The 21,886-nt window shown below is 48.0% G+C and overlaps 1 protein-coding gene and 1 long non-coding RNA gene across 2 annotated transcripts; one reads left to right on the top strand and one right to left on the bottom strand.

The window, feature by feature from the left end:
* Positions 1-7,740: 7,740 nt before the first annotated feature.
* Positions 7,741-15,281, bottom strand: MS4A10 (membrane spanning 4-domains A10). The gene is made up of 6 exons (XM_020976140.2): positions 15,000-15,281; positions 13,704-13,823; positions 12,559-12,615; positions 11,439-11,570; positions 10,048-10,155; positions 7,741-8,792 (listed from the first exon to the last, which is right to left on the bottom strand). Exons 1-6 carry the CDS (start codon positions 15,195-15,197, stop codon positions 8,676-8,678), a joined length of 732 nt encoding a protein of 243 aa, XP_020831799.1. The 5' UTR covers positions 15,198-15,281; the 3' UTR covers positions 7,741-8,675.
* LOC144455152 (uncharacterized) lies at positions 12,235-20,704 on the top strand. The gene is made up of 3 exons (XR_013483846.1): positions 12,235-12,664; positions 16,525-16,647; positions 19,257-20,704. It is a non-coding gene; the product is annotated as an uncharacterized LOC144455152 (long non-coding RNA).
* The last annotated feature ends 1,182 nt before the right edge of the window (positions 20,705-21,886 follow it).

The raw sequence follows: 21,886 nt of genomic DNA, 5'->3' as shown, positions 1-21,886 counted from the left end.
AGAACACTTTCCACTGGGCCACATTGCCTCTGAGATGGAAAGACCTCCAAAGGTCATTTCACTCAAACCTTTCATTTTACAGAAGGGGAAATAGAGGCCGGAGAGGAGAAGTGATTTGTCTAAAATTATAGTTACTTCATGGCAGCACCTGGGTCTTCTGATATCTGGCATGGTTTTTTTCTGCATCTGTTTTGGGGCATCCTGGGAACAGCCTGGGATAGCCTGGGACAGCCTGGGATAGCCTGGGACAGCCTGGGACAGCCTGGGACAACCTGACAGCTTCTACGCAAACTGAACTGAGTCCAGAACATCAGGGTTGGTCTTGACCTCTGGTTATTTATTTGGTTGACTGGATAAATTTATTAGCTTGACCTATTTGGTTATATCATTCATTACACAATTCCCAGAAAGAGGCTTTGTCTCTGGCCTCACTATCAACCTCTGTGGGTCTATTTCTAGCTGTCTCTGGGGAGTGTCTTTCCTGAGAAGTCTGATCTGGGAGCTTTCCCTTGGAAAGGCATCTGACTGATCAGAAGGAACATCCCCTTCTTGGGAGTCAAGTTTCGCTTGGTCATTCAAAGGCTGCTCTGTAGCCCCAGCGGAGGTGGCTGATTTTTTTATCTTCAGGTCAGAGAAGGGTGGACTGTAGCATAGGAGAGAGCTCTGATGATGTCTGGAAAGTTGTCTGGAACTTTTCAGGGAAAGCGGATGAAGAGTTAGGGTAGGAGGAGAGACCAGAGGAGAGAGAGCAATTGTGTTTTATGTACCAGAGCAGAGTCAGGGGAGCCAGGTTCAAATCCTAGCTTTGACCTTGGGAAAGGAACTGTGCCTCAGTTTCCTCATCTAGAAAGTAACATATTGGACCAGATGACCCTGAGCTCCCTTCCACTCTAGTCTATGATCCTTTGAAGTCACCTAGCTTTCCTGCCTCACTTTTCTTGTCTATAAAGTGAGGGAATTGGGCTAGGTAACCTCTATGGTCACTTCCAGTTCTAATCATTCATTCAGTAAACATTTATTAAATGCTTACTGTGTGCCAGACGCTGGGCTAATCTATGATGCTTTCATCCTATGCTGTCATTTAACCTTTCTGTGCCTCGATATCCTTAATTCTAAAATGAGAGGAGAGTTCAGAATGAGACTTACATTGTAAATCATGGCCAGCATGTTGATTTAACTTGCTGACTATACTTGTTAGAAAGGAGAGGGGTGTGTGTGTGTGTGTGTGTGTGTGTGTGTGTGTGTGTGTGTTTGGGGAGGTGGAGGATGAATCCGTGACAAATGACAGAGGCAAAACATTAAAAAAAAGAACAGTAGAGCATAAATGGAATACAAGAGCAAAACAAATGCCAAAAGGGACACAGATGTGACGGTTTTGTTACTGCCTTGGTCATTTGAATGTGCAACGTACAGCCAGGTCCCTGATGACTGCAAACAAGGACTCTCCTATTATTCAGATTCACACTGCACATTTTCACTGGGCTGGAACCAATAGCCATATTTCACGTAATTATAACTTCAGGTAGCACCATTTTGATTGAACATGGCCATTTCGGTATTCACACTAATCAGGACCTACCTGCACATTTAAAAAAAAAAAAACAGACTGAGCAGTTCACAGTTTCATGAACAATTTTTTTGTTCTTTGTATTTGAATGGTGGCCATTGATGAGTGTTAAATTGTTTACACAAAAAGAAAATGTTAAAAGCATTAAAATGTTATTGTTCAGTTGTGTCCAGCTCTTCATGACCCCATTTGGGGTTTTCTTGGCAAAGATGCTGGAATGGTTTGCCATTTCCTTCTCCAACTCATTTTACAAATGAAGAAACTGAGGCAAACAAGGTGAAGTGACTTGCCTAGGGTCACACAGCTAGTAAGTGTCTGAGGCCAGATTTGAACTCAAGAAGATGAGTCTTCTTGACTCCACGTTGGGCTCTCTGTGCACTATGGCGCCACTTAGCTGCCCCCAAACTGCCGTAATCCTATATGAAATCAGTCAATGATGAGCAAGCATTTGTTAAACACCTGTTGTGTGAAGATGTCTGTCATTTTCAGCTTTTAACTCTATGGTTCTTTGTGAAATCAATCAACTAGCATTTATTAAGCACCTACTGTGTGCCAGGTACTGGCAACTGAAAGAAAACAGCGAAAGCCTTCAAAATCTGCTCAGTAACATTATGGGAATTTGCTCAGGGCCAAGCCCCTACCCCTTTCCCCCCACCCTGGACTCATGTTTCCCTGCTCAGCCATCACCTTCTCTTGTAGACACAGGAAATGATCACACACACACACACACACACACACACACACACACACACACACAGAGCCAGCAGGGATGCACAGATCAAGTGAGGGGTGTTGAAGATGGGAAAGGCATGGGCATGTTTGTAGGGAGGCAGCCGGTAGACAGGCAGTGATTGGAGATGAGGGAAGGAGAGGGGATGATAGAGGAGGCGATCCTCCAGAAGAGACCCAGTGGCATGGGATCACCTGTGTGGCCTCAATTTGTTCAGTGAAATATGAGGCAGAGTTCTTAGCTGGCCAGGGGAGCCCTGGGAGGCTTGAGGAGGAATGGGAAGGTTTGGGAGAACAGCTCTGGAGGATGAGACGGGGAATGCAGAAAATGGATCTAGCTTGGGAGGGTGAAAGCCCTCTGGGGGAGAGTCCTGGAGATGGGGGAGGCAGAGGCACTTCTGGCGAGGCCTGCGGTGGCCTTTGACCTAGGCTCGGGCCTGGATCCCTCCTCTGCCTTTGCTTGGTGGGTGTGTCCCCCTCCCACCACCATCCCTTGGTTCCTTTGCGGACTGGGGAATTCCTGCCCCACGGGGCTGTTTCTGGAGAAGTCTCAGACAAGCTGCTCTCTTCACTTCCGGATCATTCGCCAGTCTTTTCCACCTCCCCACCAGCTACCTTGCCCCACCCCCATGACTTCTGAGCTCCTCTTTATGTTTTTTGTCCGTATTACAATGTAATCTCCTTGAAAGTAGGAATTACCTTGTTTTCTTCTGTTTGTGTCCCCAAAAGTTAGCAGTGTACCCGCTACACATTCATACTTAATAAATGCGCTGTCCTGCTGAGTCTTTCTCTCTCTGACTCTGTCTCTCCATCTCTGTCCCTCCCTCTCTCCCCCTCCATCCCTCTCTCTCTCTCTCCTTCTCTCTCCCTCTCCCTTCTCTCTCCCCCTCCCTCTCTTTCTCTCCCTCCCTCTCTGTCTCTCCCTCCCTTCCCCTCCCTCTCAGTCTCTCCCTCCTTCTCTCTCCCTTCTTCCTTCTCTCTCTCCCTCGCTCTCTGTCTCTCCCTCTCTCTCCCTCCCTTCCTCTCTGTCTCTCCCTTCCTCCCCCTTCCTCCCTCTCTCTCCCTCCCTCTCTTTCTCTCCCTCTGTCTCCCTCCCTCTCTCTCCCACCCTTTCTGTCTCTCCCTCCCTCCCTCTCCCTCCCTCTCTCTCTCCTTCCTTCCTTGCCTTTCCTCCTCAGAGCCCAAGTGACTTCCCCAAAGGCCACACAGGTAGTAGAGTCATATGATCATAGATCACAGATTGAGGTGTCCCTCATGCCCATTGTCCTCACTTTGCAGAGGAAGAAATAGTTTGGGATGGACCCCAGGTCATCGGAGTCCAGACCCGGGGCTCTGAACAGCATGGCATGGAGCTGGTAGTTGGGGCAGCTCCTTGTCAGCCCTGGCCTAGCTCCCAAAAGGATTATCAGCCGTGAGTTCTACTCAGTGAGCTACCTGGCTGCTCTTCCTTATGACTTCTTGCCTTGCCCTGGGCATCTCTCCATGAACCGCTGGGAGGCAGGTCTCTGAGATTAATGAGTATCTGGCTCTTTTTATGGAAGGAACTTTGAACCCAGTCCTGTGATGATCAGAGTCTGTTAGTATGCCCTTATCAGGCTGTGACTGATTGACCAACCTAAATGACCTCTTCCCCTCTGTCTCATCTCAATCAGAGACATAGGGACTGAGCAATGCCCCAGGGGGCCACTGGCAGGCCTAAGGCAGAGACCTGGCTTTCAGGATAGCAGTGTGACCTTGGGCAAGCCACCATCATCCCTGAGCCTTCAGCGTTCCCATCAGCAAAATTGATTAGCGATAGGATGGTGCCAGGCTTTGGAGCAGCAAGGGAACATAGAGGCTGTCTAATCCAACACCCTTCTTTTCAGAAGAGGAAACTGAGGCCTAGTGAAGTCAAGTGATTCCCCCAAGGTCATGTTCTCTAAAGGCCTTGCCACCTCTGATCTTCTGTCCTGTGAGAAGGAAAGAGAGAGGAAGAAGGACAAGAAGAGAAGGAGGCAGCTGCCTCACAGTGTTGTTACGGGAAAAGCTCCCTATAAATCCTGAAGCACCGGAGAAATGGAAGTTATTCTTGAAAGAAAGAAAGAAAGAAAGAAAGAAAGGAAGGAAGGAAGGAAGGAAGGAAGGAAGGAAGGAAGGAAGGAAGGAGGGGAGGGAGGGAGGGAGGGAAGAAAGGAAGGAAGAAAGAAAGAAAGAAAGAAAGAAAGAAAGAAAGAAAGAAAGAAAGAAGAAAGAAGAAAGAAAGAAAGAAAGAAAGAAAGGACATCTTCTGGACTAATTCTTTAAAAAGTTTTATTGAGGTCTTTAGGTATTTCCTGATGTGTTTCCCCTCAGCCCTGTTGAACTCTCCCTTGTAACTAAGGAAAGGACCTAATGCTTAAGCTGGGTCTTGAAGGGAGTGAGGGGTTCTAGGAGGCTGAGTGAGATGAGGACATTCCAAGTCTGGGGGAGATCTGTGCTGAGGTGGGAGATGGAAGGCTGTCTGTGGGGAGCCTCCATAGACCAGCTGAGCTGTGATATTGACTGTGAAAAAGGTGCTGGGAATCACTCTGGCAAGATACACAATCTCTTTTTTATCCTTGCATCAATACAGAGCCATTGAAGGTTCTTGAGCACCAGAGCAGTATTGGTTTGGCAGCTCTGTGGATGATGGATTGGAGATGCAGCTCTAGAGGGAAGGAGATGGGCAGCTAGGTGGTGCCAGAATGCATAGAGGACCGGGCCTGGAGTCAGGAAGACATCAGTTCAAATCTGGCCTCAGACACTTCCTAGCTGTGTGACCCTGAGCAAGTCACTTACCCCTGTTTGCCTCAGTTTCCTCATCTGTAAAATAAGCTAGACAAGGAAATGGCAAACCCCTCCCTTATCTCTGCCAAGAAAACCCCAAGTGGAGTCACAGACACTACTGAAATAACTAGCAATATGTTCGGGTATAATGCTAAGCGCTGTGCTGATGGGAGGACATATTGACGAGATGTGGCAATCAACTTGATATAGGAGGTGAGGAAGAGTGAAAAGTTCTGAACTAACTGGAAAGATGGTGGTGCCCTTCCCAGAATGAGGAGACTTGGGAGGAGTGGCGAGCTTAAGAGAAGAAATAAAGGGTCCCTTTTGGGGCAAGTTGAATTTTAGATGCCAACAGGACATCCAGGTAGAGATTTCCAGAAGTCATTTGATGAATGTGGAACTGGAGGTCAGGAGAAAGCAGAAGACTGGCTATGTGGATTTGAGATCCATCAGCATAGAGATAATAATTAAACTGATGGAAGCTCATGAGATTCTCAAAAGAGATAATATGGAAGAAGAGGCCCCAGGACAGAGATCTGGGACACACCCATGCTAGGGGTGGGACATGGATGATTATGCTACAAAGGAGATTGAGAAGGAACCAATCAGTTTTAGAAGGGACTGCTGCAGTCATTGAGTCCAGTCCACAGACTAATGGAATCCCCATCATAAAATCACTGACAAGGGGCCATCCAGCCACTGCCCAAAGACTTCCAAGGAAGAAGCCAGCCCAACATCATTCACTTTTTCCCTTAATTCCAACCTATTTCTGCCTGGAGATCTTCTTTGTCACATGAAGAACCACAGAATGGCAGAACTGACAGGGCTTTGGAAACAGACCACTTTCCAAAAGAGGCAACATGGACTTATGGAAAGGAAATGACCTCCCTAAGGCCACAGGGCCAGGCAGTGGCAGGGCTGGGTCTGGACCTTTCGCTCCTTTCTGGCCCAGGACCTTCCCCTTTCTCTTCTTCCCTTCCTCCCTTTCATGGAAGTAGAGAGTGCCAGGTGTCTAGTCTCCACAGCATACCCAGGTTTTTTGTTTCATTAAGATTCTGCGATTGTAACTTGAATAACCAGGATCACATTGCTGGAAGGGAAGCAGTTGATGAAGGGCTTTGGGCTGCCATTTTGGGCAAGAAAAAAGAGCTATTTGCCTCTTCCCCATGCGGCTTGAAAAAACATAGCAGCTTCTTGCAGCAACTGGAACTGTGATTGGCCATTGCATTGATCAGAGTCATAAGTCTTTCAGAATTGTCTTTACAATATTATCATAAGTTCTGTTTCTGCTCACTTCACTCTATCAGTTCATCCAAGTTTTCCTAGGTTTCTCTAAAACCATCCCTTTCGTCATTTCTTAGGGTGTGATAGTTTCCAGTTCTTTTCTATAATAAAAAGAGCTGCTACAAATATTTTTATACATATGAATAATCCTTTTCCTCCTTCTTTGATCACTTTGGCAACTTCTCATTTTCTGGTAAAGAAACTGAGGCCCAGAGAGTTTAAGTGACTTTCAGTTATCCTGCCCCCTTTCCAGGAGAAATATTATATGTATATGTGAATGCTCTATCTCCTCCTTAGCACTGGACTTAAGAGTTGGGGCTCAGTCCCTTACTAGCTACAGGACCTTGGACAAGTCCCCTCCATCCCCTGGGCCTCATTTGTCTCCTCTGTAACGTGGGAGGGGTGGGGTGGAGTTTGGACTTCGTGACCCTTAAGATCTCTTCCAGCCCTAGAGCCTGTGGCCTCTCCAAATCCTGCCCCTGGTTGCCTCCAAATCCAAATCCTGTTCAGGGAACAGCCCTCACACTGCATCTCCCATTGGTGCCTATTCCAAACTCCCATGTTCCTTGTTTGGGCTCTTCTTCTCCCATTTAATCCTTTTCCTACCAAAATGAGTCATGTTTATATCTTTTCTCCCTGCATGGACTTTGAACTCCTCAAGGACAGGGTTAAGCTCATCTCTTACCTCTTTGTTTCTACCACAGTGTTCAAGTGCTTAATAAATATTTGTCCATTAAATTTTGTCCAATAAATCTCCTGCCAAGAGGCAATAGACTGGAGACAGTAGAAGACCTGGTATGGAGTGCTGGCAGGGAGAAGAACTAGCCATGTGAACCAAGACAGTCTCTCTTATCCTCATTTTTCATGTCAATGAAAGGAGACGGATTGGACTTGGGACTTCCCAGGGCTGACCTTCCTCTAGCTCTCATTGGTATGGAAAAGTTTTTTAAAAACCCAAATATGTTTTGCATGACTTCATGTGTATAATTGCTGTGCTATGTCTTGCCTTCTCACTGGTTGGGGGATGGGCTGGAAGGAGGGAGAGAATTTGGAGTTCAAAAGTTTTAAAAATGAATGTTCAAAAAAAAATTCCAGTCTATATGGGCTTCTTTGCAATTCCACTCATTGCTTCTGGTTTTGTTCTCGGAGGACAAACAAGAAGAAGCCTGTTCCTTCTTCCCTGTGGTAGGTCTTCAGATACTTGGAAGACAACTACCTTCAAGTTTTCTCTAGGCGGAGTTCACCAGTTCCTTCAGCCCCTCCTCCTGTGCTGGAACCAAGGCCTTCACCAACATGGCTGCCCTCTCCTGGAATATTAACTCTAGGGAATGTGGCCCTAAAGATTCTGCCTCCAAACCCAACCCCAGAGGAGACACTAATGTTCTACCTTTTATTGGAGAAAGCCATAAGACAAGAGGGACCTGTGGAGAGAATCAGTTCATCTTTTGAGGTGCTAGGCTCTGAAGACTTCACTTCTCTTAAACCCCTTCTCCACCCAAATACCAATGGGATGGAGATGTAGTGGATAGAGTGGATTCTGCTAAGGGAACTGTCCGAAACATTTCGTCTTAGATTTGCCGTCCTTCATGCCACATAGACTTCATCTCCCCTATGCCTGTGATGGGGCAGTTGTATGATGGGGCCATGAGGGTTTCTAAGGATCAGCAGCCAGGGTTATAAGCTCAGCTCAGAAGCAAGTGCCTCACGTTAGAAATATGTCCAGACCCCTCCTGCCCACTGGTGGCAGCTGATGTGGCAGGGGCCCTGGCATTGCTGTGGTGCTCTCCTTCCTAGAGTCAACAAGGGGAAAGACCAGGCGTGGTGGCATCTGCCTATCATCCCTTACTCCTGGGGAATCTGAAGCTGGTGAATCTCTTGAGCTGCAGTGGAGCTAAAGCTGATTGGGCACCTTCACCAAGTCCCACACAAGTGTGGGGAGCCCTGGTAGGGGAGGAGGGTAGGCAACCCTTTAAATTATGCTGGACTGCCTAGGGAGGAGTGAACTGACCCAGGGCAGAAATGGAGCAGGCCAAAGCTTCTGGACCCATCAGTGGTGGGGTCAGCAGGATAGGGAGGACCAGTATCCAAAAAAACAAAGAATGAAGACCAAGGGGGAGAGGTGGAGAGGCCAAGGAAGACTGGGGCCAGGACACAGTGCCTGGAGCTTATACGCAGGTACAGAAAGTCCTAGTTACCCCACTTTCCCACCCTTCCTGCTTCCTCCTTTATTCAGGTGAGGCTTCCTCAATGACAAACACAAGGAAGGAGGACAGAGTGCCATAGTGAGGGACAGCCTCTTGTCTCTGGTTAGTCAGGGGTTTGCCCCTTCTTTCTTGTCATCACGAGCTATGTCTTCATAGGCTGGAGGAGGAGCAGCTGGGTCATCTGGGTGCACTGGAGGTGATGAGCCAATGGAGTCCTCCTTCACCTGAGAAAGAGAGTAGGCAAGGTCAGTGCAGTGATGCTATCCACCACCTCCGTTCTTGGGTGGTGATACCATGGGAAGGAAGGAAGCAGAGGAGGACTCGGGATCATTGATCTACAGCTGAGGGGACTGGAGAGGCCCGCTGGTCCAAGCCCTTCCTTTTACAGAACAGGAAACAGTGGGTGAATTGCTCAAGGTCACACAGAGTAAGCATCAGAAGGAGGGATTTGAATTCTGGTCCTCTGACCTCAAGTCTGCTGCTCTTTTGGCTGCACTCTATCTCCCACCTTCCCATTTCACAGAAGAGGAAACTGAGGCCCAAGACCACACAGGTAGTAAGTGGCAGGGCAAGAATTTAAATTCAGGTCCTCTGCCCAGAGATCAGCCACTGTGATGCCTCCCTCAAGAACCCCCCTGGATTCTCATCCAGATTCTGCCACAGATGAGTACCTCGGGCAAGTGACTTCTCTTCTCTGGGCCTCTATTTTCTCCTTTGTAAAAGGATGGTCACTAGAGGGCCCTTGAGTAGTTGATGTTAGAAACTGTTGACATTGGGTGGTCTCTGAGATTCCTTCAAGTTCAGAAGGAGTCAATCAGTCCACTGTTCTCCATCAGTGTCTCTGTCTCCATGACATCCTTTGCTAGACTCTCCCTTCTTCCATCTTCCTCCTAATCATCTCCTGCCAAGTCTTCCATTGCTAAAGTAAAAGTTACACTCGTGCATCCTAACCCAGGGTGTCTACCTGGAAGGCTATGGAAGTAATCAGCAATTCTGGGGTCAAAGTCCAGGAAACAGCCTGGTACCATGGTAAGATGTCCCAGTCTTATCTGGAGAAGTTATGAGATCATAAATCTAGAACTGTAAAGGACCTCAGAGGTCACTGAATCCACCCCTCTCCTTTTATAGATGAGGAAACTGAGGCATACAGGGTAAGTGACTTGCCCAGGGTTGCATAGCTAAGTAAGTCAAAGGGGTAATATCTAAAACTGATCTGCCAACCTTAGAGCACTATATCAATACTAGTTATTATTATGATTATTATTATCATAGCAATGCTAGCTATTACTTTTGTTGTAGTTGTTGTCTAAGGTGAGATCTGAGCCCAAGTCTTCCTGACTCTCGTTCCTGTCCCTGATCCTCTGGGCCCCTGTGATGTTATCATGCTGGCTTTTTGGCTGCTGTCTCCCACAGTGGACTCATCCTGAATTTTCAGAGCCCCACGTATGATTGCCCCCTGTCGGGCACAGTGGAACTCACCTCTGATGACAGCTCCATCTTGTACAATAAACTCATGGTACAGATGAATGCAAAGACCTCAAGGCTAGAGAAGACCAGCAATCCCAATTCAAGCCTCTGCAGGTGCACCTGAAACAAGAAACAGCACCCTTGCCGTCCCAACTTAGGACCTGCAAAGCGCTTTCCTCACCACGACCCTGGGAGCGACATCCATTGTTGTGGATGTCGGCACCATCCCCTTTCATGGATGAGAAAACTGAGGCACGGAGAGGGAAGTGACTTGCCCAGGGCCATGCAGCTAGAGGGTCTCAGAGCAGGGACTCGCACTCATGCCTCCTGATGCCAGTGAGGCAGAGTCAGAGGGGTGGGGCTGCGGGATGCCTATAGTGCAGCTGACTCACAACATTGGGCTGGGCTCAGTCAGGGAAGAGCGAGGACACGGCTCAGTGTTTGTTTTTTAAACCTGGGGAGGGTATAGATGGAGAGAAGCAGGAACTCTCCCTGCCTGTCTTGGTTGAATTTAACGTTTCTGCAGAAAATTAAGGCAAGTTCAGAGCCCCAGGAAGGGGACTTAGAGTCCTGCTGATTCATCATTGTCGAGGGTGCAGGGTTTCACGTGAGACTCGTCTCCTGATCTTCGTGTATGTCTGTTCACGGTGAAAAGTTCATGATTAAAAAGAAATGGAATGAGTTTAATGCGTTCCATGTGCAAGCCAGGAGGGGCTCCCTAGAACCTCCAAGTGAACACAGATCTCCAAGCCAAGAATGTCCTGTTGCTGTACCCCAAAGGGTAATGAAGCATGTGGCCAGGGGACTGACCCGAACTTTTGAGGGCGATGAGGAAGAGGGAGCAACAGTAGCCTGGAAACTTGGGAATATGCTCATCCTGGTTGAACGTTACTGTGGCTTACCTAACAGAACTGGGGAACAGGATAAAGAAAGGAAAAAAACCCCAGCCAACTGGAATTCCTAGTGTTTCAGTCAGAGCTTGGACTGCCAAAGATCACAGACCCAGAGCTGGAAAGGACCTCAGAGGTCGTCAAGCCCAACTCCTTCATTTTACAGATGAGGAAACTGAGGCACAGGAAGGTTCAGAGGCCATCTAGTCCAAGATTAAGTGACCTGCCCAAAGTCACACACTTACTAAATTGGCATAGTGGTCTAGTGAGATAAGTCAGACGACCTGGGTTCAAATTCCACCCCTGATACTTCCTGAATGAGGAGGAGTAGATGATGTCTAAGGTCATTTGTTGCTCTGACATTCTGTGATACCAGGAATGATGATGTTGGCTTTGGGTCTCCTGGCCCTTCTCCCCAAGAAAAAGCCCAGAGCAGCACAGATCCAGGGTCCCCAGATCTCATGCTCCCTCTAAGCTCAGCTGACTTCCTGTTTCTGGAGGAGGTACACTCACCATGGAGAAGGGATAAGGCCTCCAGATTGGGGATTCAAAGGAACGCTCCCAAAATAAATCCTTAATGAACATAAAGATCCCACACAGTGCGCAGAAGCAGTCCACGATGCTCACAGTCACGGTCAAAGTCTTCTGCAAGGGAAAAAAAAACACAGCCCATGTTAGGAAGTCAAAGAGCTGGAGGCTTGGCTTCTGCTCCAGATCCTGCCTGGGCCTTTCTTCCCCTGTTTGTAGATGGAAGATGTTGGATACATGATCACCGAGGCCTCTCCCAGCTCCACCATTCCACATTCTAGGTTCTGCCATCTTCCCAGCTCTGGCGTCCTTAGATTCATAGTCATAGGTTACCAAAATCTCCTCCCTTTCCAGGGTGATGTGCCTCGTAGATTGCGTGAAATGGACAGAGGAGGGGAAGAGGGAAGCGTCAGCAAGTCTGAGCATTCCCACATCTCTCTTCTAACTGGTTTCCAGCTCCATACTCCCAGCCGACCTCATCGATGGGCCAGAGGAGTTTGAGCCACATTGGAATGTGGCTAGCAAACCAGCTCCCTTTCACATGCACACAACATAACCTGGGGCTGGCTTTACCGAGAGACACCGTGGATGAATGGAAAGGACCTGCCCTATCCCGAAAAGATTTCGTTCCTCAGCCTGCTATACCGCTTCTATTGGAGAGACCTTCCTTTAGGTTAAGAACTTCCTTTGTGCCCTACTGCAAGGGTCGTTTATTTAAAGATTTCATTTAAAGGCCCCAAGCTTCATTTAGGCATTGCCACTTTAGTGGGGCTGAGTCCCTTACTTTTCTGGGGTAAGAACACAGGAAGAGGAGGCTAGGTACTGATGTGTGACCAGTGCACCAACCACATTCTTCACGGTCTTGCCCAGGGCAGGGGGCATGTTGTACTTTTCTGGTAGAATGGCGCGTCAGGCCTCCTTCCACCATCCTATGCCCATTTTAGGTAACTGCGTACAGATGCTCCCTTGGGAGAGGAGGAGGCTAAATCCAAGCAAAGCAAGCATTGTCTGGGCCAGATGAAGTATGGGAGGCCCTCCTGTACTCTCTGGTCACTTGGGGCTCATCTTCGTTTGGAAATCACTCAAGGCTTGGAAAGGAACTCACCAGCTTCATCTTCCTTCCTCTCTCCATGGTTATCAGCAAGGCCCCTGAACAGAGGAACTGTGGACCAGATTGGAAACAACAGGGGAAATCATCAGAGGCCCCAGAGGTGACTTGTCACTCCCCTTTCCTCCCAAAGGGGCACAGAGCCCAGGGCCATGTTAACTCTGAGACTGCATTACCCTTGGCCACATGGCCTTGGAGTGTGCAGGGACACACAACCCAAGCTCTATGTACCCCCAGACCCGGGAGAGGCAGTGTGCCTCACTGGAAAGCACCCTGGATTTGGACCAGAGCTTATCTGCCATGTACTAGCTGTGTGGCCCTGGGGTGGGTTCTTAACACCTCTGGGGCTTACTTTCCTCCTCTATAAAGCAAGCAGGTTAGCCTAGGTTAGACTAGAATCTAGTCGCTAGTGATCACTAGGATTCCTTTTAGTAGAATTGGAAAGAAGTCAGCATTTGCTCAGAATTCACCAAGTCCCTCCCCAGAGAAGACTCCGTGGTTCACCTTACACTTTCTCCCATTGGTGTTAACTCTCTTCTTTGGGCAAGATGTCTGGTTGGCGAGGTTGGAGTGCAGATTTAACAATAACTAACAGTATTATAATATAACACAATATAATAATAATTTGATGAATCGTTCAACAATGTGAAGCTCTGTGGTGTAATTCCTAGTCAATGTGACTTGTTTCAATAAGCCAGCAGGGAGAGGAGGGGGAGGGAGGGTCCAGAGCCAGTCCCTGGGACCTCAGTGTCCCCAACCCAGTGCTTACTATCAGATGCGATTGTGTATTGTTCTAACTCAGGCGCTTAGCTCAGAATGTGAGCTGCAATGTGTCCCTGGCTAGGCAGCTGTGTGACCCTGGGCAAGTCACTTTCTCAATATCTGGCCCTCTCTAAGGTTTTAAGTTATGGATAAGTTGCTGATCTGCCTCAATGAAGGGAGTTTTCGCACTGGGAAGTGAGCCCAAATTGATGAAATCACAGGCCTGCCTGCTCCTCTTCACGTAGGTCCCCCAGTTCCAGAAGTGGAGAGATACCCAACCCAATGGGATAAAATTACAACCTGTCCCCTTCCCAACTTTCACTGTACAGATGAGAAAACAGACCCAGCTGGCCTTTGGCCTTTGCCTCCATGATACTCACAAAGAATGCTCCCCAAAATGGGTACCAAGACTTCATCGCAACCAGGTGGAGATTTTTCACAGCAGTTGCCAGGTAGATCCCTACGGTGATATGGAGCAAGGCATTCACAATCCGAAAGACCTGGGGGCAAAGAATGGGACCGTCAGCGCAGGGAGAGAAGGTCCATTTGCAAGGGGGCTAGGGACACAGTGCAGCACACGTTGTGAGCCAGGCTCCTGAGTTACAATGATACTCAATCACGCCTGCTGGTAAGCACTGGGTTGGGGACACTGAGGTCCCAGGGACTGGCTCTGGACCCTCACTCCCCCTCCTCTCCCTGCTGGCTTATTGAAACAAGTCACATTGACTAGGAATACATGTAGCAGATTGGATCTCCTGCTAATCTTCCATGCCACACCCCCCCTAAATTCACAGGATACAAGCAGCTTCATGGAGCTAAGAGTAAAGGACTTGGGATCTGGAATCCAAGAAGTTGCTTTACAACCTGTAGTCTGGGAGAGGGGTCTGGAGCATTGAGATGTTGAGTACTTAGCCCAGGGTCACCCAGCCCACACGTGTCTGAGGTAGGACTTGAATCCAGATCTTCCTGACTTTGAGGCTGCCTCTTATCCACTCTCCAGCACCACCTCTCTGCGCATTACAGATGAGAAATGGTAATTACTACCACTCAATGATTAGATGGCCCAGAGGTCATATAGTCAGTTTATTACTAACTCTGGGGTGGGAGATAGGCTCACCTGAAGCTTTTCTGTTTCAGCCTCTACCACGCTTCCCAGTCTTTTAATTACCAGACTGATTGGGGATGGAGGTGGGGAGTGAGACTGGAAGGGATCTCAGCACCCACTTCTTCCAGTTCCTACCTGAGAAGGAGCCCTGTTGATAATGTCCTGACGAGTGTTTAAGGAAGATCGGAAGAGCCCGTGGCCTCTATAAGCAGCCCGGCCTGTAGCTAGACAACTCTCATTGTTAGGGGGTTTTTCTTCACTTCCAGCCCACATCTGGCCCCTTGCATTGGCTCTGCCCTCTGGGGCCAAGCCGCTGAGGATGCTCTTTCTGGAGGACAGCTCTCCTTTCCCCATAAGCTGGGTTCTAGTTGTTTTTTTGGTAGGGATCCCTTTGTCAGGGTCCCTTTCACTCTGATGAAACCTACTGACCCCTTCTAGGAGTAATATTTTTAAATGCATAAAATCAAAGACATGGGATGGTAAAGAAAACCAATTATAGCAAAATGCAGTGATTGATTTTTTTCTTAAAGCCAAGTTTGTGGAATCATCACCAACAGAAAACAAAACTTACTCCCAGCTTTGTGAGAGGCCCTGCCTTCCTCCAGATTCCTCGGTGTCTGTCTTCCTGAAGGAAGAATCCAGAGTGTGGAGTCTCCCCGATCCAGTCCTGAACTGGAGCTTTCTGTTTTGGACGCACCATGCTAGTGGGTACCACCAGGCACCCAACTTGACCAGTAACTATGTACACTCTCTCTCCGGCAGCTGCCATTGCCCTGGTGCCAAGGATGGTGCTCTGCCCTGGGGAAGAAATAGAGTTAGTGTTAGTTATCTTTCTACGGTCCAGGAGCACATGTAGGATGTGGGGGAAGCACTTTATAGAGCTGCTATCAGAGTTTTGTTGTTTTATGTCAAGAGCTGTAGGAAGAACCTCCAACTCTAAAAGCAGTTTGTGCCCTTGCCAGGGGTGTGTGTGTGTGTGTGTGTGTGCGCGCTCGAGGTCAACTCCAACTCGACTCGCTCTACTCCTGACCCTGCTCAGTTGCTGGGGGGAAATCTGGCAGAAAGGATCTTGGACGGCAATTTCAGCAGAAATAATGCCTCACAGAGATCATAGCCTGTAGGGGGCTTCTAGAAATGTGTGTCTTCCATATGGGAGAAGCTGCCCCTCATTCTAGGGGGAAAGTGGGAAAAGTGGGAACTCCATTCTGAGAAAGGGAAGACCCCACTGCTAAAACAAGTCTCACTCAAGGTTGCTCAACCGTGGCCCAGCAAGGCCACTAACCACTCAGTCAGTTTGCAGCAACGTTGCAAATAATCTTCGGCCCACCGTGGGCGAGAATGGGAGTCAGCTGAGTATGGGGTCAGAAGACTGCTTTTGTTAGCGGGCTCTTCTGTGGGAGGGGACCGGACAACCCTGGTAAGGCTTTACACTCTCTGGATGGGCTAGTTTGGGGAGCCACATTTTGAAGCTTCTGGCCCCCCCACCACAGACAAGTGTCTTTATTCGTTGATGGTTTAGAGGTAGCAAGACATCGGAGAGACAGCCCCAAGCCCCCAGCTCCTCGCTATGCCTGGTTTTTCAGTTGTCTCTGACTCTTTGTGACCACATTTAGGGTTTTCTTGGCAAAGATACTGGTTTGCCATTTCCTTCTCCAGCTTATTTTACAGATGAGGAAACTGAGGCAAACAGGGTAAAGTGACTCTCGAAGGGTCGCACAGCTACTAAGTGTCTGAGGCTGGATTTGAACTCATGAAGATGAATCTTCCCAATTCCAAGCCCAAGCACTCTGTTCGCTATGACGCCACCTGGCTTCCTAAAGCAAATAAGCGACTTCCTTGCGCTGCTTGGAGAATGTCTTTTGAGAAGCATCGTGGGGCATGCAGGTCTTGCACTGAGGAAGCCTTGGGTTCAAAATCCAACTCTGATACCTTATTATAGACATGGAAATAATAACTAACCTCTCTGAATTGCATTTTCCTTATCTGTAAAATGGAGATAATATTACCAGGGAGATACTATTTATTTCATAGGGAGGTGTAATGAGGTTCAAGGATTAATCTTGTAAAGTGTTTTGAAACATTATTTTTATTTCAAGTGTGGGGATAAGAATTATAGAATTTGAACTGGAAGAGACCATGGAGATCTAGTCCAGCCCCTTCATTGAACAGATGAGGAAACTGAGGCCAGTAGAGGTGAAATGATTGGCCCAAGGTCTCAGGTAAGTGGATGGCCGAGTCAGGATTCGAATCCAGACCTCTTGTGGCTCAGATCTCTTCATTGTACCACGAAGCAGATTGGTTTGTCTGTGGGCACAGGCCTTTCAGGAGATAGTAGGAGATAGAGATAGTAGGATGGCTCATCAAGGCCAGGAAAATGAGTGTGCAAGATGCGGAATGGACAGAGGGACTTTGATCTCAGGAGGAAGGAAGGAGGATGGGATTGGGATCGAGGGTAAGCATTCTCTGGGCCTGCTCCAGGTCTCAGCATCTCCCTTGGGCAGGCGTAGCTCACCCCACTGGGGCATCATGGAGGGCGCATCAGGCTGGGACGTCAGGCCAGTTTTGAGTCTACTCTTGCTGGCCGTGTGACCTGAGGCATGTCAACTCATCTCCGGAGTCTCAGTTTGTTTATCCCTGCCAGCCCGGGGCTGCTGGGAGGACCAAAGCCCTTTGCAAATGTGATGTCACCTCCCATTATCCATTGATTCTGGTTCAGGAATGCCCCTTCAACCAATATTCAAGCCACTCCAGCATCTTTGCCAAGAAAACCCCAGTGGGGCCCCGAAGAGCCAGACCTGACTGAACCACAAAGATGTCCCTCATGTCTGTCCTCTTCTCTCTGTTAACACAGCAACCAGCCTAGGACAGACCTCCTTACCTCTCATACAGACTACTGCAGTAGTCTTATTTTTTTTAACAGACTAGTTCTCCCTCTCACCAGGCTAGAGGCTACCCACAGGCCTGGTCCCACTTTGATCTGCAGATGAGCTTGACTTGAAGGGTTCACCCCTTCTTAGCAACCTGGCTTCACCCCACCCCCACATTAATAACAAACGTAGTGCAGACACCAATCGATTCCGTCCACTTTAGCTCAGAAGTGCAACCTAAAGTTCCAGAGATCCAGCCTTGGTCTCCCCAGTAGAGGGATTAGAGGCATGGCCCCCCCACCCCTGGTGCCTTCTGTTTGGTTTCCGTGCCTCATATCCCTCCCCTCTAATTTATCCTTATGGCAGCTGCCAAAGTTATTTTCCTAAAGTATAGTTCTCCCATGTTCAATAAAGTCCAATGAATCCCTGTTGATGCTAGGAATAAATGTCATTTCATCTTTATTTTATCCTTTAAAAATGAGTATTTTTGCAAAATTTTTACAATGTGCATACTTATTTGTACAGTAGAACATCCGTACAATTTTAAATAAGTGCATATACACTTGGGAGGGTGTGGTTCATGCTTCAAGATTTTTTGCTGATAGAGATGCACGATCAAAAAAGTTTGGAGACCCCTAACTTCAGTGGACTTGATGAATGACCTTGGACCAGTCACTCCCTCTCTTCCGGTCTGTAAAATGAAGGGCTTTGCCTAAACTAGGTAAGCTTTCTTCCAGCTCTGCCCTTCTGTGGTCTGAGGTCTCACAGGGCTCTAACACCTTGTGTCCTGTGACCCAGGGCCCTCCCGGCTCTGCCAGTCCATGAGAACGTACGAGATTTGGAAAGGGCTACTCACTCTGCCTTTGGCTGGATCTGCTCTCAGTTGGCTTTCTGCCCCCTCCTCTTGCCTGCTGGAAACGAAACAGCAAGCTCTCTGGGTCAGACTTTAGATCCTCATCCACGCTCACTTCTGTTTCTTGTTCCTGACCTGCCTTCCCCTGTAATTGCGGGTGCTGTACCAAAGTCCCCTTTCGCATAAATTACGGCTCTAGGTGATGCAGCAGCCCCACTTCTGCCTCTTTCCTTACTCAGGCGGCTTCCTATCGCTACAGCAGGATGGATGGGGAGGGTGCCTTGATTGTAGGTTCCTTGAGGGTTGCAGGGTAGGTTGAGGTAGGATTGAGGGGAGGAACTAGGGAATACTAGGACCTTATAGACTGGTGATGTCCTATTTCTTTTTATTTGCTTTTTAATTTCTTCAATTTCTTTTTCTTCTCTTAATGGTATAGTGGCATTTCTAATACACTATTGAATAAAAGTGGTGATAGTGGGCATGCTTGCCTCACCCTTGATCTTATTGGAAAGACTTATGCTTTCTGATTCTTTTTAATTAAAAAAAAATTTAAAAATAAAATATCCTTTAAAAATTTTATTTTTAATTTATTTTCTGTTAGAATGTAGGTCCCTTCCCAGCTCTTAGCAAAATATGCAATGGTTGCTTAAGTAATAGTCCACTTCTTTTTATACTTTATGGTTTCCAAAGCGTGTGTGGTGGTTAATACAGGCATATACTCCAATACCCACCTCACAGATGAGAAAGCTGAGGTTTGGAGTCACATAACTATTAATATTAGAATTAGGACTTGAACTCAGGTCTTCTGATTTCAAGTTGTACGTTCTTTCTGACCTGCTTCCTGACTAGTGCCTAGGATGACATTTATTGATTTATTGAATGTGGAATATCTGTCCCTGGCTCCATTTCTGTCATATACACTGCCTCTACTACCTTTACCCCTCATCGTGTAGGAGCCTAGATTCGGATGTAGAGTCAAAGGTTAGCTAGTCTGATCCTCTCATTTTACAGATGAGGAGCCTGAGGTCAAATGGGTAGAAAATAGCAGAACTAGGATTTGAACCCAGCTCTCTGACATTAACACCAGCTCTTCTTCCATTCACGCCAGCATGACTGAAGACTGTCGAGGTCCTTGTGACCAAGGCCCTTTTCAACCCCTCTGATGAAAGCAGTGATGAGGAGGTGGCCGGAGGCCTGAGCACTGTCACCAGCTCATTTAGGCATCTCCCTGGGTCCCTCTGTCCATCCAGAAGAAAATGCCTTTGTCGGAGATGGTGATGGAGGAGGGAATTTAGTGAGTCCCCAGCGAGGACCTCTACGTCCAGCGGGGCTAGCTGGCTGCATCTGAACTTCCTGTCCGTGAGCTGGCCGCAGTTGAAGCGACTGATGCCAAAAAAGCATGTATCTCCTAGTGGCTGGTTTATTTTCTGTTATACAGTAATCTCCTGGGGCAGAGACTGTGACTTTTGCTTCCATGGAAAGGAGACCATTGCATGCTGGAAGGGATAGAACCCTCAGAGACCAGCCCGCCAGCCCTGTCATTTTTGGATGGGGAAATTGATGTTCTGAGAAAAGACGTGCTTCTTGGTGGCTGGGGCAGGCCGCAGCAGTGTGAGGGGCTCTGTTATTGTCATAAGTGGGATCAATAACTTAGTGTCTTGAAATAGCATTAGTCTTCAGACTGGAGGGATTTTAAGACCCTTTATATTTTTCCATTTGTTTTCTTCTCTAGCTGTTATAATTTAAAAAAAAATTTTCCTACCTTAATGGGATGTTTAAAAGACACTCCTTTTTCACATACGTCTTGTCTTTAAAAAAAAGATGTAGGCTAGTAATAATAATAAGAGTAGCTAACATATAGCACCTACTATGTGCCTGGCCTACTAAGCTAAACACTTTATAAAGATCATCTCATTTGATCCTCAAAACATCCCTGGGAGGTAGGCGCTGTTATTATTCCCATTTTACAGATGAAGAAACTGAGGTCGTCAGTGGTCAAGTGACTTACCCAAGGCACATAGCCAGTGAGTATCAGGCTGGATTTGATTCACATCTTCCTGATTCCAGGCCCTGTGCTCTGTTCACTGCACCACCTTGTTAGCACCCTCTCCAGAATCTAGTAAAACCAAAGACCACTGCCAGAAAGGCAAGTCAGTTGTTCTAGCTGCTGGCCAATGGCTGAAGAGAATTGGGTGTTTTTTTTGGGGGGGGGTTTAGGTAATTGGGGTTAAGTGACTTGCCCAGGGTCACACAACTAGTAAGTGTCAAGTATTTGGTCTGAGGTCAGATTTGAACCCAGGTCCTCCTGACTTCAGGGCCAGTGCTCTATCCACTGCACCACCTAGCTGCCCCTCCTAGATGGCCTGGAGAATGGAGCACTGGACTGGGAGCCAGGAAGATCTGAGTTCAAATTTGGCCCCAGGCCAGACAAAACAAGTGATTTGCTCCAGGCATGTAGGTAGTAAGCAGTGGTCAGAGACAGGTTTTGAATCTCAGGCCTCTGATTCCAGAGGTAGTGTTCTTTTTGCCTTTTATTAAAATTGCATTTTTTTCCAATTAACAAGTGTTTTATTTTCTCCTTGGAACAAATAAGCATAGTCAGGCCAAACTAATTCCTGTTCTAGTGTAGGTGGAAGAGACCGGACTGGAAGGGACCTCGAGATCACGTGTCCAACCTGCCATTTTACACCTAGGGAAACTGAGTCACAGGGTGGGACTGTGTCCCAGATATCTTGACTCCCAAATCCAGTATTCCCTGTTTTATGTCTTCCATAAAATCATCAAATCCATCCCAGGGTGAGTCCCATGTCAGCAATATGACGTGGAAAGGACTGCCTTTTAGTTGATGGGCTCCCTCTCCTTGGAGGCTAGGAGCTTGTCAGGTATGTGATAGTGGGGGCTGTTTTTGTCTTTGGGATGGGCTGGACCACCGTTGAGATCCCTCCAACTCTCAAATTTTGTGATTGGGTGAAATCCATTCTCTTTCCCTTTCCTTCCTGTGCCCCTTCCTCCCCTTGTCTGTCAGGCTCACCATCTGGGATTAAGCTTCCCGATAGGATTTGCAGGAATTCCAGCTTTAGAGAACACCAGGGTCTTTTCTTCCTCCTGGACCACTGAGACCCCCTCCCTAGGAGTGCCAGGCAGCCTAACCGCTAAGGGGAGGCCCCTGGCCAGCTAGTAGTGAGCTCTCCTTTCGGCTGGTTCCCTGGCCCAGCCCAGCCCAGTTGAGCCCAGATGAAGTGACTTCAGTGGGGCCTCCGGGATCAGAACCAGTGCGGCTGTTCCACTGCCGGCCAGGCCAGTCTGCTGGAGGAAGTGTGGGACCAGGGAAAGAGGGATGGATTTTGGAGGTAGCTTGTGGAGAGAAGGAGGGAAGTTTGCACCAGATTATCTCCATAGTCGCTTCCAGCCTTATAAATCATAAGCTGAAGCTCCTGGACAAATGGAGAGGCCAGATGTGCCAGGGCCTCTGTCCCTAGAGGTCACTGAGAAGGTCCCTTCTCTTCTTTCTTTTATAGGAGGACCAGAGGAGGGAGAGTCTCCATGGTGGTCTGTGGAGAGAAAGCAGAGGGCCAGGGTCAGGGAGCTGGGCTAGGAGCTTCTTGCAGGATAGTTGAAGAGGCCCATAGCTCTTGAGTAACCCTAAGTAGCCACGTGGCTACAATCCAAGGTCGTATCCTGCTGTATGTCAAGTTTACAGATGAGGCCACTTGCCTGCAAGGCCAGAGAGGCTGGGAG

The sequence above is a fragment of the Phascolarctos cinereus genome, unplaced genomic scaffold, assembly GCF_003287225.1.
Source record: "Phascolarctos cinereus isolate Bilbo 61053 unplaced genomic scaffold, phaCin_HiC Scaffold_9;HRSCAF=440, whole genome shotgun sequence".
In the NCBI taxonomy this organism is placed as follows: Eukaryota; Metazoa; Chordata; class Mammalia; order Diprotodontia; family Phascolarctidae; genus Phascolarctos; species Phascolarctos cinereus.
Note: the sequence above shows the minus strand (reverse complement) of the source record. Positions and strands in the feature narration are given on the sequence as shown.

Coding starts and splice junctions, on each gene's coding strand:
- MS4A10 (XM_020976140.2), bottom strand. CDS start 15,197: ATGGCAGCTGCCGGAGAGAGAGTGTACATAGTTACTGGTCAAGTTGGG. Junction 13,824..14,999: donor GGCCTCTCACAAAGCTGGGA/GTAAGTTTTGTT, acceptor CTTTGCCCCCAG/GTCTTTCGGATTGTGAATGC. Junction 10,156..11,438: donor GGCCTTATCCCTTCTCCATG/GTGAGTGTACCT, acceptor TTCTTGTTTCAG/GTGCACCTGCAGAGGCTTGA.